The following is a 13,872-nucleotide window of genomic DNA, read 5'->3' on the forward strand; positions in this document are numbered from 1 at the left end:
GGACCCAGTGCCGGAGCCAGCACATGCTCCTGGTCACCATGGAGACCTGGGAGGAGAGTTTTGAACCATCTCAGAGAAATTTCTGCCTCCCCAGCCGTGCACGGCCTGTTCGCTCGCTGGGCTGCTGCTTCCTGCTGGGGGGCTGCAGAGCCGGCTGCACATGCGACCGTGCACTGCATCCCTGTCCCCATCCCCATCCTCCTCCAAGGTCAGCCACGGTGGAGGCCACTGTGCTGACCCATGGGCCTTGGGACAGCGTCCCCTCGCTGAGACACAGGAATGTGCTTATGAAATGGGCTAAAGCCATTGCCCATGTTGGGCTGTGAGCCCAACCAGGAGGGCAGTTCCCAGAGGGCTCATCACCCCTCCCCTGGGATGCCTCAGTCTCTCTCCAGGACTTCTGCCTGGATGTGTGCCCTTCTCCTGTGCCAGCGGTGATGGGGAAGACCAGGCCACCTGCTGTCCCTGCACTGCAGAACCACGGTGAGCCTTCGGGCAGGCACCTCCCTCCCTGGGCCAAGCAGAGAGCAGGCAGGACCCCCTAACCTGAGGTCAGAGCCGGCAAAGTGGTCACTGCCCAGGGCACCCCCCTCTCCTCCAGACCCCGAGTTAGTCTGTTGCCCCCAACACGGACATTTGCCCATAGTGGCCGATCCTGATGCTGCCGGCAAAACCCTAAGGAAGGGGTTTTGCTTCAGGAATAGAATAGAGTAGAATAGAATAGAATAGAATAGAATAGAATAGAATAGAATAGAATAGAATAGACCAGACTATTTCAGTTGGAAGGGACCTACAACGATCATCCAGTCCAACTGCCTGACCAACTCGGGGCTGGCCAAGTTAAAGCGTGTTGTTGAGGGCGTTGTCCAAGTGCCTCTTAAACACCAACAGACTTGGGGCATCGAGCGCCTCTCCAGGAAGCCTGTTTCAGGGTTCAGCCACCCTCTCGGTAAAGAAATGCTTCCTCATGTCCAGCCTGAACCTCCCCTGGCGCAGCTTTGGACCATTCCCACGTGTCCTGTCCCTGGATCGTGACCAGAAGGGACTAACAAGAGTTTCTGTCGTTCTTCGCTGCCGCGGGGTTTCGGAGGATGCCAAACCTCCGCTGGCTTTTGAGCAGCGGCGCCGCAGCGCAGCGGGACTCGCAGGCGTGGCGGTGCTCCGGCTGCGCGGCCGTGGCCCTGCGGATGTCGGAGCGAGGGGCGCGAGGGCGGAGGAGCTCGCTGGAGCAGCAGGACGGGCTGGAGCAAAGGCTCGGCGGAAGGGGAACGCTCACCAGGTTCTGTGCTAGCAGCAGCCAGAGCGCGGCACAATAAATAGCCATTTTAATTACTGCACAATATTTACAAGATTGCTTCCTCATTTGGGAAATTAAAACAAATGCTCCATCAAAATGATCAACATTGTAGAGAGAAGCACAGGGCTGATAAGGAAACACATCGGCTGCTAATGAGGGAGTAATTGGCACCTTGGTGCCGGCGGGGCTTCCTCTGCTGTGCAACCGTGGTGTAAGTGGCGGCAAAGGGCATCCCCGGCCTCACAGCTGTCTGTCTGTCTGTCTGTCTGTCTGCCCTGCCTGCTGGTGCCACCAGCCAGGGGCGGCCCCCAGCTTTGCCTTCCTGCCCTCTTCTCGTGCCGTTTCGCAAGGTGCAGCTCCCGGGACCATGGGGTCAGGTGGGACTCAGCCTTGGCTTAAGGAAAAAGGCTTTTCCAGCCCTGTTGGCCCTGGAGGAAATCCCTCCAGCCGCGGGCACGGGGGAGCAGGGGGGCAGCGCGGACCGACCCACGGCGTCTGATGGGCACCGGGGGAGGCGGCTGCCGCCAGCCCCAGCAGCGGGGATGCTGCCGCTCCGGATAGGTCCCGGACCCGGGCCCCCCTCCCCAGCGGGGTCCCCCTGCAGAGCCCCCCACGCCTGGTCCCCCCACCGGGTCCCCCCTCCCCGCCGCCATCCGCGCACCGGCGAGTGTCCCCCCGGCCCGGCCCGGCGGGGACTGTCCCTGCGGGGCGGGGGTGGCCTCTGGGTACCCCCCCACCCCGCGGTGGCCCGTCCCTTCCCCCTGCTCTCTCCTCAGCTCCTTTCCCCTTTTCTTCCCTTTTTTTTTTTTTTGCAGCGCTCCCGTCGCCATGGGAACGGTGACATCCCGAGTCGGGCGGAGCTGCGGGCACGGCGGAGAGAGCCCGCGGGAGCCCCGGGCACGGGTGGGGGGTCCCCGGTGGGGGGTCCCTGGGTGGGGGTGCCCCCGCGAGCGCTCCCTCTGCGAGTGGCGGCGGGGCCAGGGTCCGCGGGCCCCCCCGGCCGGCTCCCCCGGCCGCCCGGCGCTGCGCTTCCCCTTCCCCGCACTAATTAGTGCCCGTGCCAGCAGCTTTGGCCGCTCGCTGATTGAAGCCGAGAGGAGCCATGGTGCCCTGGCAGAGGCAATGCGCGGGCAGCGGGGCCGGGGGTGCAGGCAGGGCACCCCGCGGCGCTGCCGGTGCTGGCATCCATGAGAAGCGGGTCAGGCAGAAGGCTGCCATGGGCATCGGAAGGAGCAGCAGGATTTAATTGTGTTCAGATACCTGCTGACAGGCCGGCGAGTCATTTCAGGGGAGGAGATTCCACCTCGAATGAATCGAGGGCCAGCGGGGGGAATGGCAGGATGGCCCTTAAGGTGCGGAATGTTCCTGTAGGAAGGAGCGCACAGGACCCGCTGGACGTGGTCCAGACTCGACCTGCTGGATGTGATCCAGACCGAGCTGGGAGTGCTGAGGATTTCATCTTCCACTCGTTCCAGGGGCCGGCAGCCCTGGAGCAGGGAGGATGCCTGGGAAAGACCAAGTGGCATCTCATGGGTTGTCCTCAGGCCCCAGTGCTGCCCCAGGGCTGCAGAAACACCTGGATTTCACAGAGAGGTTGGGAAGAGGAATATAGAGGGAGCGTTGGGGAGAGCGGCTGGCTCAGAGCCTGCTGGGGCAGCACGGACCTTCCTCCTGTGTCACTGCAGATGTCACCACTGCAAGTGACGAGGACCATTGTCCCCTGAGCTCCAGGGCTGGGTGCAGCGAGGGGACTGGCCATGGCCTGGCGTCCACACACAGAAATGAGAGAAAAATTCCCCTGGAGACCGGAGCTTCCATGACACTTTGCATCCCTCGAAACCCTGTTGCTCCCGGGCCCTTCCAGCAGCACATGGGCAGAGACTGGGTCGTGCCGATGTCTGCCCAGGTGCTGCAGAGCTCCCGGCTCCGAGAGGGGCAGGAAGGAGCCGGAGGAGCTGCAGTTGGTAGGGAAAAGCCAGAAAACAATTTACAGCTTCCTCCAGATGGCAACCGGTACGATCTGGCTAACAAACACAGATGAGCAAGCGTAAGGGAGGGATAAATAAACCTCGCAGCTCATGGAGTGCAGCAACCTGCTGCGATTCGCAGCCGGAAAATCCCACTCAGGCAGAGCTGAGCTCCCACCCCTTCCCTGCGCGGGGGCTGCTGGTGTGGGCAGCTGGGGCAGGACCCTGGACCAGGGGAGCACCAGGACAGCCTGGCACCCGCACCCCTCCAGCCTGCACCCGGGGGGGGGACACCCGGGGGGTAAACGAAACCCAGCAGCAGCTGAGGTGCTGCTGTCCAAAACCCAGAACGAGTCATTTCGTTAGAGAGGAGTGAAAACTTCATGCAAATGTTTTCCATTCAAAAATTCTTTTGATTTCTAAATTAGTAAAGCAGCAAGTCTTTCTCAGGGATTTTTCTCTTTTTTTTTTTTTATGAAACATTTTCAAATATTCATCAACAGGTAGGTTGTTCTCTGTTTTCAAATATATTTTTCATTGCTTTTCCTCCCCAACTTTATCTGACTTTGAACATTTGTGGTCTGAGTGGTACCGTGAGGTCCCGCGATGCTCCACACCGTGCAGAGCACACCAGCTTGTCCTCAGCTCTGTGCTGGGGTCCCAAAGCCGTCACAAGCAGGAGCTCCCTCATCTGCACAAGCACTGCTGGGGGGAGCCCGGCTGGAGATGAGGAACCCCACTGCAGAGCCGCGATGCTGCAGCTGAAGACGGCAGCAGTAAGTCGGTGGTGAAGCTGCAGACAGGCTCCCGGGGCCACCGCTCCGCAGAGGGAACGTGAGCCCCCCGGGCCATGGCTGTCTCAGCCCACCGGGACACAAACCTGCCCGTAAGGATCCGGAGCCTGGCAGCCACCAGCGGTGGGGGGACGTGTCACCTGGGGTGGGCACGGCCAGGGTCCTCCACCCCGGCAGGCACAGTGCCTGGGGAAGGGGCTGGTGGGATCTGAGCAGGCATCCACAGCCTTCGTGGGTATCAGTGCTGGGTGGTGGCGTGTGTTTGTGCCCGTGTGTGCATGCGTGGGCTTTGGAGGGTGAGGCCACCCAGAAGGCAGGAACACCAGAGAGTGCCGTGGATGGGGAAACGAGCAGGGAAGCCCACGTCTCTGGGGGGAAAGCCTCCCCGAGCCTCCCCTACACCTCACGAGCTGCGGGGTCGGGGAGGGCGGCCAGTGGGATACTGGGGGGCAGCGAGGCAGGACCCCACATGCCTGGCCCACAGCTCTCGCCTGCACACTCACCTTCAAGCTGGAATAACCTCCAGTGGAAAACAACATGAGATAAAAGTGGTGAGAAAAGGCAAACCCCACCCTGCACTAACAGGAGCTCTGTGCTTTATCCCAGGCTCGTTTTTGCTGGGAAATGACCGGAGCAGCTGGAAAATGACTGGAGTAGCTGGAAAGGCGGCCAGCCCAGGAGCAGAGCTGCTGGGGAAAGGGAGCAGAGTACAAGCATGACGCTTCAGTGGTTCAAACCAACCGAGACCTGTGCTTGCTTAGAGTGAACAAGCAGGGAAAAGCCACCCGATTTTCTGTGAAGCATCTGTGCGAAGGGATTTACGTGCTCAGGATGTGCCAGCGGCGATGCCCGGATAAGCTGGGGGTGGACAAAGGTCAAAGCCATCGTAGAAGCGTCTGTCAGGGTTTCCATCTCCCAGGATGGAAGGCACCCAGGTGTCAGCCAGCTCCGGAGCATCCCCTGGCACAGCCTTGACCCGCAGCTGAGCCCATCTGGGCTCTGTGGGCTGGGGCTTTGCTGGCTCAGAGACAGCAGCTGTAAGGGCAGAGGCTGGTGGCTCCGCTGTGAGCAAAGCCCTCCCAGGAAAAGCTTCATGGAGAAGTCCTCGTGCACCAGGCTCAGCCGTGTCACCTGTAACAGCCTCATTGCTATTGAAATGGGGCTCCTTGCAGGGCTGGGTGAATAACTCCATGATCAGATGATTTTTCTGAGCCATTTGATGAATGAGGTATATAAAACCAGCCATCCCTTCCAAGGAGGAGTGCTGCGGAGAAATCCAGTTCCTGGGGGGTGGCAGCTGGAGTTTGCCATAGCACAAGCAGAATTATTTTGCATCCCAGAGGAGGCAGGTGCTGCAGCCCTGTCCCGAGAGGTGGGAGAGGATCACAGGGGCCTCGTGGCACTGCGGACATCCGCGGGTGTGTGGCACTTCTGCTCCCCCTCTGCTCTGCCTCCAGAGCTGGGCTTAAGCCCTGGACAAGACTGATTCTAAGAAAGGGAGAGAGGTGAACAGCAGCCTGGCTGGGGGTGTGCCAGCCACTCGGGGGTGCATGCGTGGGTGCAGGGACTGCATTAGTGCAGCTGGATGGGAATGTGGCCGTGCATCACCCCGAGCCCATTGCCTACAGCTTCATCTTGTTGCTGTTTCATTCAGGTCCTGCTTTTATAACCCAGCAGAAAGTTTCAGAGCTGTCCTTAACTCTGCATGTTGCTGCCTGGCCGTCCCGAGCCCAGAGCTCCGCTTTGCACACAGGCGAGCGAAGCGGAGGTGGCAGTGCCACGCTGGCTCCTGACCCACACAGAACTCACCCAGCTCGCTCAGCTTGGAAGGCAGTGGGAAATCGCCTCCAGTTTGGATCAATAGCAAAAAGTAGTGGCCATTTCCTATCTTACAGTCACAGGACGCGAAAGCCACTTATTGATCAAATGGTTTTGGAAACAAGCAGCAAAATTCCCAGGATTTTACCACTCACTCTGTCTAACCAACTGTGCAGGAAGGCGGTTTGATGTGGGCCATTTCTGGGTACATGAAACAGAATTAATTTGTTCTCCCTGAACGCCAGCAGACAGGAATATGAAATATTTAAATAGCCTAACCGTGTTTGTGATGTGCCGAACCACGCAAGTTCCCGACGTGTGACTGCGCTTTCTGCACGCGCGGCTTTGGAGCACTCGGCTCCTGCAGCTTTTTGGTGGATTCGGTGCCTGTGCCCCTGGCCAGAGCGAGTGGAGGGTGTATTGCCGTGGGGCAGCAAAAGACACGGGTTGCTCATCTCATTTATTCATCTGCAGCGTGCTTGGCCTTGAGGAGGGATGGAAGAAACGTTGATGGGCTGAAAAATAGCAACGCGTTTCCGCAAGCCCTGAACACCGGGCGCTGCGAGTCTGCACGCCGAGCCAGGAACCGGCCTGTTTCTCTGGCTCTGCCCCACTGCCCCTCGCAGCCTGGCAGGTCCCTGCTGGGAACGGCACCCCAGGCTGTCCTTGTGTCCCCTCTTGCACAAGGTGCCCATGAGTCCAGGGCAAAGGAGTCCAGACCAGCTGGGAGCCTGGAAACAGGGCACGAGCTCTGCTTCTGCAGCAAATTGTGTTTGCTGGTGTGAGGGGGAGAGGGAGATGCTGTCCCGCCTGCACTGCCCCGGGTGGGTGGGATTGGGGTGGATGGAGCCCTCTTTAACTACCATTTTTTATTGCAGACCCTTCATTGCTCATGCCCTCCTGCCCCAGGATGGCTGGGTGGAGGGTCAGCACGTGCCAGCTCTCTGCCAGCTGAATAACCTGCGCTCTGGGGACCGTTAGGGATAACATCGCTTTGATTTCTTCGCCCAGGTTCCCTCCTCTCTGCCCAACATACCCGGGTGTCTCTGCCTGTGTTTGAAACCTGCCCTGGGTGAGCAGAGGCTCTGCGGGGCCGTGGCTGGCTGGAGCCCACCGTGTCCCCCGTCACCCTGCCACCGCGGGCAGTGGTCCCGATGCCCTCAATGACAGCCCTCGTTGATTCCCCTCCAGCCAGACTCCGAGCAGAGAGCTGTTGGGCATCCACGCTGCCAGATCAAAACAAGGCTGCTGAAAAAGTAAGGTGGCATAACTGAAAACAATCGCTTTTTGCATCTGAGCCTGGAGCCACGGCCGTTCCGGCCGGGCATCGCTGCCAGCCGTGCCTCTGCCGCTCTCCCCATCGCTCTCCCCAGCACCGGCCGCTCGCGAGGGTTTACGTAACGCTCCAGCACCGATGTCTGGGCTGCTTTGGTGCCACACGGCGCTGGCTGCGCGGGATGCTGTCGCCTGCGGTGGGTGGGTAAGTAGGTCTCTCCGCACAGGAATGCAGCTTCTCTCTTCCCTGCTCCGTCCTCTCTGCACGGAGGACGTGAAACATGCAAAAACTGTGAAAGCAGAAAGGGAAAAACCAGTGCGGCTGACGTCACCCCGCTGCAGGGGAGCCTGCCCCTCGCCCCCTCCATCCCCACAGTCCCTGCGGGGCCCGGGGCAGAACCCCCCTCCCCAGATGGTGACTGGTGGGGCCAGCGCTGCCTGGAGCAGCAGCAGGGCTGGGGATGCCCCAGCCTACAGTTGCGGCTCTGCCCCACGGGCCCTTTGCCCCATGCAGTGCCATCGCAGCCGCGCTGCCCTCCCAGTACAGCCTGGGCCTGAGGAACACACTGCTGTGAGCAGCAAGAAGCTTTTCTTGCTGCAAGAAGTTTGGTGGGACCAGAGCTTTCTTCCAAAGAAAGAAGAAAATGGGGGCTGGGGAGTGAGGATCTGCCCCTTCTTGGCAAGAACATTTTTGGGTGAAAGCTTTTAAAACTTTTGTTCTGTCTCCCAGACCCAAAGGCGTGGTGCTGCCTCAGCGTGCACCCCCAAGCCCCCTCCCAGGACCCCACAGCCTGCACCCAGCCTGCTGCTCCCGTGAGCTTTAGGCGCGCTCAGACGTGTCCTCAGGAAGCCTCGCACGGCGTGAGAGCCCCAGCTGAGACCTGCTGCTGGTGGAGCGATTGCTACTGGGCTGCACCCACCGGGAGGGTGCAGCAGGTCCCTGCTCCAGGGTCCCCATCCCTGCCTTGGCCCTCCTGGCATGCCAGGGGGTGAGACGGCATCTGCAGGCAGAGGCGGAGGCCGCCAAGTGCTGCTGAGACACCTTTATATTTAATTAGAGCTTGACTCTTCCTCCACCTGCTTCCTGGGGTGGATTTAGGTCCCTAAGAAACAAACGCTGAAAAAAGAAAGAGAAAAATCTGTTCTGCAGCTTTTCTGAATTCTTTGCAGAAAGCCGACGTGGGCACCAAGGGAGCTGCATCCCTACATCAATGCAGGGCTGGAGGCTGCAGCGCGTTTGCCAGGAGCTCGCCTGCGCTCCCACGCGCACCGCTGCTCCGGGATGGCAGCTCCTGCACGTCCCGTCCACACCAGCAGCGTCGGAGGCTCCCGCAGAGCTTGCTTGGAGACAGGGAGAACTTACCTTGTCCTTTGGGATCCTGCCTCTTTGCTGGACCTCGAGGCTGGCTCTCCCCGTTGCGGCGCCGAGCGAGGCTGCAGGGCTAGAGCCAGCCGGCGCGTCACAGCGTGCCTGGGTGCAACACGGCGGGTTGTGCGATCGCAGCGGGTTTCTGACCCGAACCCCCGCGATTTGTTAGTTGTGGTTCGGGGGTTTTGTTGGAAAGGGCTTATGTGACTTGTCTCCTGCAACCCCGACCCGGCAGCCTCAGGCCGGGCTCGCTGCTCGCAGGTTTTGCGGGGCGAGCGGCAGCCCTGCGGCGCGCTCGGCGCTTTCCCTTCCACGGAGCAGCTCCTCAGTTGCCTGGTGGGAGGATGAGGTCCCTTCCTCAGGATGTGAATCATGTCTCCACAGGAGCCTGCTCCTGCACCCGTTGTCTCTGCAGCTCCCGCGGCTGCGGGGCGGCTCTCCCACCCCCGGCAGCGGAGAGGGGCTGCAGAGCCGGTGGGTAAAGGCGAGACTGGATTTTACAGCACTGGGCTCCACGGAGGGACCGTGCAGCTGCAGGTGGGGAAAGGGGACCCCATTTGCCCCCGTCGCCAGTTGGGTTTTGATGCTGTCCTCTATGCGACAGCAGGAGCTGACAGAGGGGAAACGTGACACAAAACCTGCACTTTTGTGGAAACAGGAACGAATTGGGCTGATTTCCCCTCTGCTCCCGGCGCTGCGCTCCCCTGAGAGTGGAGGTTCAGAGCTGTTTGTGTGCGAGTCCTCTCACCGCACCTGCGGGGACTCGGCTTGCATCGGTAATTAGAACGATTTCCTCAGAGGAAGGAGCTGTCGGGATGTTCAACCCCCCCGTCTCAAAGTGCCGAGGGGATCTGGACACGCAGCTCCCGTGGAAATCAGCACGGTCTGGAAAATCCTGCCTTTGACGTGATGTGACTCTGAGTGTACTAACTAACGAACAGGTAAAAGAAGGAAAAAAGAAAACAACCTCCCGAGAGCAGGAACCACACGTGGCGTTCGTGCCCCTCAGCCCAGCGGAGGGACCGCAGCTCGTGCGTGAGCGCTGGCACGATTATCCGCACTTATGGGGGGAAGTTAAAAACGTCTTCTCAGCGGCTTCTGCTGCTGCTGGGTTTCATACGCAGCAGCTACGCGGGCTGTGTTTGGAAAACGGGTACATACAGTGAAGGAACAACAAAGAAGAAACAGGCAAAGCCCAGAGTTCACAATTAAAACGAGAAGAATTCCGCCTGGCATGGCTGCGGGTGAAGTGCGGCGTGCACGTGGGGTAATACAGCGCTTGCCTTTGCGAAAGTACACAGGAAAGGAATGGAAATGACCCGTTATTATTTTCATTATTACTCTCACTCCTTTGCATGCAGAAGGAGTTATTTCTGGGGCAGAGATTTCTATGTGCCAACCCGCAGTGAACAGGGCCTCACCCCCGAGGCAGCGGGCACCCCGCGGCACAGGCTGGCACGGTGACGGGCACAAAACGCCCCACCTCCGGCCCCCGCTCTCCAGCATGTTGCGGCGGTCCCGGGAAGGATCCCCTGCATTTCCTCGTGACACAAGCGCAGCACGAGGAGGGATGCCTGCAATTTATTTCTTCTTCTTAGCATTAAAGTCACCCGGTGCTGGGTGTTTTCGGAACACCCAGCCTGTCTGTTTATGGAAAGATGACATCAGTAGGACAGGTCAGCCTCGTTTTATTACTGTAATGAGCCTCCTAAAGCAGCCGCATAATAACAGCTCCGGGCCTATTTCTGGGAAGCCTCCTGGGCATTTAATTCCATAGAGCTCGAGGGGCATTCTTCGGAGAAAGAGCTTGTAGGATGGAGGGCTGGATCGTAGTGGAGCAGGGACGGTCTCGGGCCACAGAAGGAAAATGATCACATGGCTGCAGAGCTGGAATTAAATCCCGCAAATGAGAATTCAGAGAGACTTGTTGTGCACAGAAATGTTTTCATGATTATGTTTCAGTTAAAGCTGTCTCCTGTTTTCATTGGAATTTTCATTGCCACAGCTCCCAGACCAGGCACGACGCAGCACTGTGCTGGCACAGGGAGACCTGGAGGTTGGAGGAGGAGGCTGACAGATCCGATTTTCGGTGTCTGAAGAGCAGCAAGTAGCAAAAGATGAATGGGAAACGTGGTTTGAAAACTCCTCCGTGCTCGTTGGCTGAGGTGTTTCAGTGAGCTGGTAAAAGAAGGTCATTATTGGAACCGTAAGTTTGAAAAAAACATCCTGAGAGGACCTCTGAGCCAGTCGGCTTTGCGTCCCTGAGTGTGAGCCCTGCCCAGATGGTGGCCTTGCCTGGGCTACTCGTGGCCATGCTCCTGCTCCCCTGAGTCGCAGCCACCCCGTGCCTGCCTGGAGCTCAGCACCTGCCAGAGCTCCAGCCGGGATCCCTCGAAACTCCGCGGCTCCTGCCGCGACTCGTGCTGCGCAGGAGATCGGGGCAGGGTGCAATAATTCCGGCCTTGACGCTGGAAAGCCTCGGGCTCCGGGGGGAGTTTGGGAAAAGCCGCCATTCTCACGCGGGTCCTGCAGCGGGCATTTCCTGTCCGGTCCCCACGACTGGCTTGAACACAGGATTTCCCTGTTTTTTTGTTTTTTTTTTTTTTACTGTTATTACTGCCATCGTTATTATTACAATTATTATTATGACCATTGTTATTATTACCATTATTATTATTATTACGGATTCCCCGCCTGGGCGGCGCGGGTCCGGGGCCCCCCGCGGGTCCGGGGCCCCCCGCGGGGGATGCGGCGCGGGGATGCAGGTGCCGTATGCAAATGAGACGCGTGGGCGGAGCCTCTCCCGGCACCGCCCATTGCGCCCCGCGACGCCCCACGGCCACCGGGGGGGGGGGGGAAGCCCCCCATATGCAAATCAGTATGCAAAGCAGGGGGGCGGGGCTCCGGGCGGGGCTCGCTATGCAGATGAGGGGCGGGGGCGATATGTAGATGAGGGGGCGGCCCCGGGTGTGTGTCGGTGCCTCCCGCCAGCTGCGGCCAGAGGTGCCGAGCGCCGCCGAGCCCCGGCCCCAGCTGCAGCGGGCGGACCGCACCGAGCCGAACCGGGCCGGGCCAGAGCGGAACGGAACGGAGCGGAGCCGGCGGCCGGCAGCCCGCGGAGAGCATGGCCGAGCCGCCGGCGGCGCCGGGCCCGGAGGGCGAGGAGGGCCCGGTGCGCTTCGCCCGCAAGGGCGCCCTGCGGCAGAAGAACGTGCACGAGGTGAAGAACCACAAGTTCACGGCGCGGTTCTTCAAGCAGCCCACCTTCTGCAGCCACTGCACCGACTTCATCTGGTGAGCGACCCCCGGGGCCCCCCCCCCCTCGGCCGGCACCGACACCCCCGGGACCCCCGGCCCGGCAGGAAACCCCCCGCCACCCGCTCCGGGACCCCCGACCTTGCCCGACGGGACCCCCTTTCCCCCAGCCCGGCGGGACTTCCCCTCAGCCTCCTCCGGGCACTCCCTCCCCGCACCCCCCGGTGCCCGCTCGCCCCGGGCCCTCGCCGCTTGCCGCCGGCGGGGCCGGTGTCTCACGCCGCCTCTCTCTCCGCAGGGGCTTCGGCAAGCAGGGCTTCCAGTGCCAGGGTGAGTGTCGCGTTGCGCGGGGGCTCGGGGAGCCGGGGTTGGGGTGGGGGGGGGGGGGGGGGCGGCAAGCACTGGTCCCCGGGACCGGCCCCGGCCGCGGAGCATCGCTGGCGGGGCTGGCGGGCAGCATCCCCGCGGGGACCGCCGTGCCCAGGCCGGGGAAGCAGCTTAGTCATTTTTTTTTTTTTTAATCAACCGAGCAACTGGTCGGTGCTTTTAAGCCGGTCGGGTTTTGTTACCAGAGATAAGCGCCCTCGGCTTCAGATAAATTCCCCTGAAAAAGGCGGAGGGAAGTTTAGTGGTTTTAACGTAGTTAACACGAAAACAGCTGTTTTAATGGCAAAGGGGCTGCGCGCTGGCTTGGTGGCGGTCCGGTGCCGTAACTATGCAGTCTGGGAGAACTTGAATGGCTTAGTTGTGTTGCTGGGGAAAAATGAGGCTTTGTGGCAAAATACGTTGCGAGAGCTGCTGGGCTACTACAGCCAGAATCCTTTGTTCAGATAACGCCGGGGTTCTGGAGGGGCTCTTCAGAGATTTATGATGTCCCCTCAGGAAATTAGGATGAATTAACTGGGCTTTATCTGGTTTCTTGGTGCTCTTTTAGTTAGTGTGCCAGCAGGTCACACGTGCTTGCAGATAGCCCAGCTGGCCATGGCTGCGATGGTGTGGGTCATGCTGATGGTGTGGGTCACACCTGCGGGACGTTAAGATCTGGGCTTGGGATTCAAACCTGCCGGTGCTGGCAGCTGCTGGCAGTGAAATTTTGCTCTTGTGGATATTTGGGGCAGAGTCTTATTTTGGCAGGTGGCTGAATCTCAAGTTGAGGTATTTTGCATGAAAATAAAACCACTGTATAGCTCTAATATCTGAAGAAGAGCTCGTCTTGGCAGCCTTCGTTTGCATCTGAAGCAGAAAGCACCCCCCCAGCCGGTAACGGCGTGGCACAGGATCGAAACTCGAGGTGCCATGGTGGGGCCAGGTCACGGTTGGCAGCTCTGCGTGTGCCACGGCTGCGGGCAGGAGGGCTTTGTCTCAGCTGCTCTCAGGAGCATCTTCTGCAGATGCTCGTACAAGCACTGTGAGTCCAGCCCGATCTAAACAGTGCTGCTGCTCGTCCCTAGCATTTGCCCTAGGAGTATAACCTTAAAATACCAAAAGCATCTTCCTGCTGCCTTCCACACCCCCACCTAAAGGCCTGGGCTGGTGTTGGCAAGCAGAGGAAAGCAGATGTGGAGACCAAAACACGTCCTAGAGGCGTTACTCGAGGTCACAGCTTCCCCTAGTATCTGAGGTTTCATACATGGGCAGTTAAGGCACGTTACTCAACAGGGTTTTGTGCAGCTTGTATCTCTTATTGTTGGTCTTCCCAGGCTTACCCAGCTGTTAATTCTCTGCCTTTCCTTACAGTGCGGGCATTTTCATGCCAGGCATGTTTGTGCAAACACAATGCCCCTGAAATTTGAAGTGTGCTAAAAAAGCTAGTGGGGATGATGTGCTGCGGGGCAGGGTTTTCCCTGTATGGTTTCTTGAGCTTTGCTCAGTCCTACCTCTGGCATCCAGTGTCAGGTAACTTGAGCCTTTTCCAGTCTCTCTTCCAGCCCTTAGGAGCTATCGTCCAAACCTGTAATTGTGCACTTGCTTCAAGGTTTATCCTCAAACGTTTTCAACCAGTGTTGAATCATTCTTCAGGGTGAGGTCAGTAAATGAGACCCATGAAGGTGGTCTCAGACTTACTAACGCCACAGCGATTGGCCTCCAAACGGGGAG

At 59.5% G+C, this 13,872-nt stretch overlaps 1 protein-coding gene across 1 annotated transcript in view; it reads left to right on the top strand.

Annotated features, from left to right (window-relative positions):
- The first annotated feature begins 11,644 nt into the window (after window positions 1-11,644).
- Window positions 11,645-13,872, top strand: part of PRKCB (protein kinase C beta) — a 113,103-nt gene continuing 110,875 nt past the window's right edge. The window contains 2 exon segments of the mRNA XM_086622614.1: window positions 11,645-11,814; window positions 12,074-12,105. Of these exon segments, the coding sequence (XP_086478740.1) occupies window positions 11,645-11,814; window positions 12,074-12,105 (202 nt within the window).

Source organism: Tauraco erythrolophus, chromosome 17 (genome assembly GCF_009769465.1).
Source record: "Tauraco erythrolophus isolate bTauEry1 chromosome 17, bTauEry1.pri, whole genome shotgun sequence".
NCBI lineage: Eukaryota > Metazoa > Chordata > Aves > Musophagiformes > Musophagidae > Tauraco > Tauraco erythrolophus.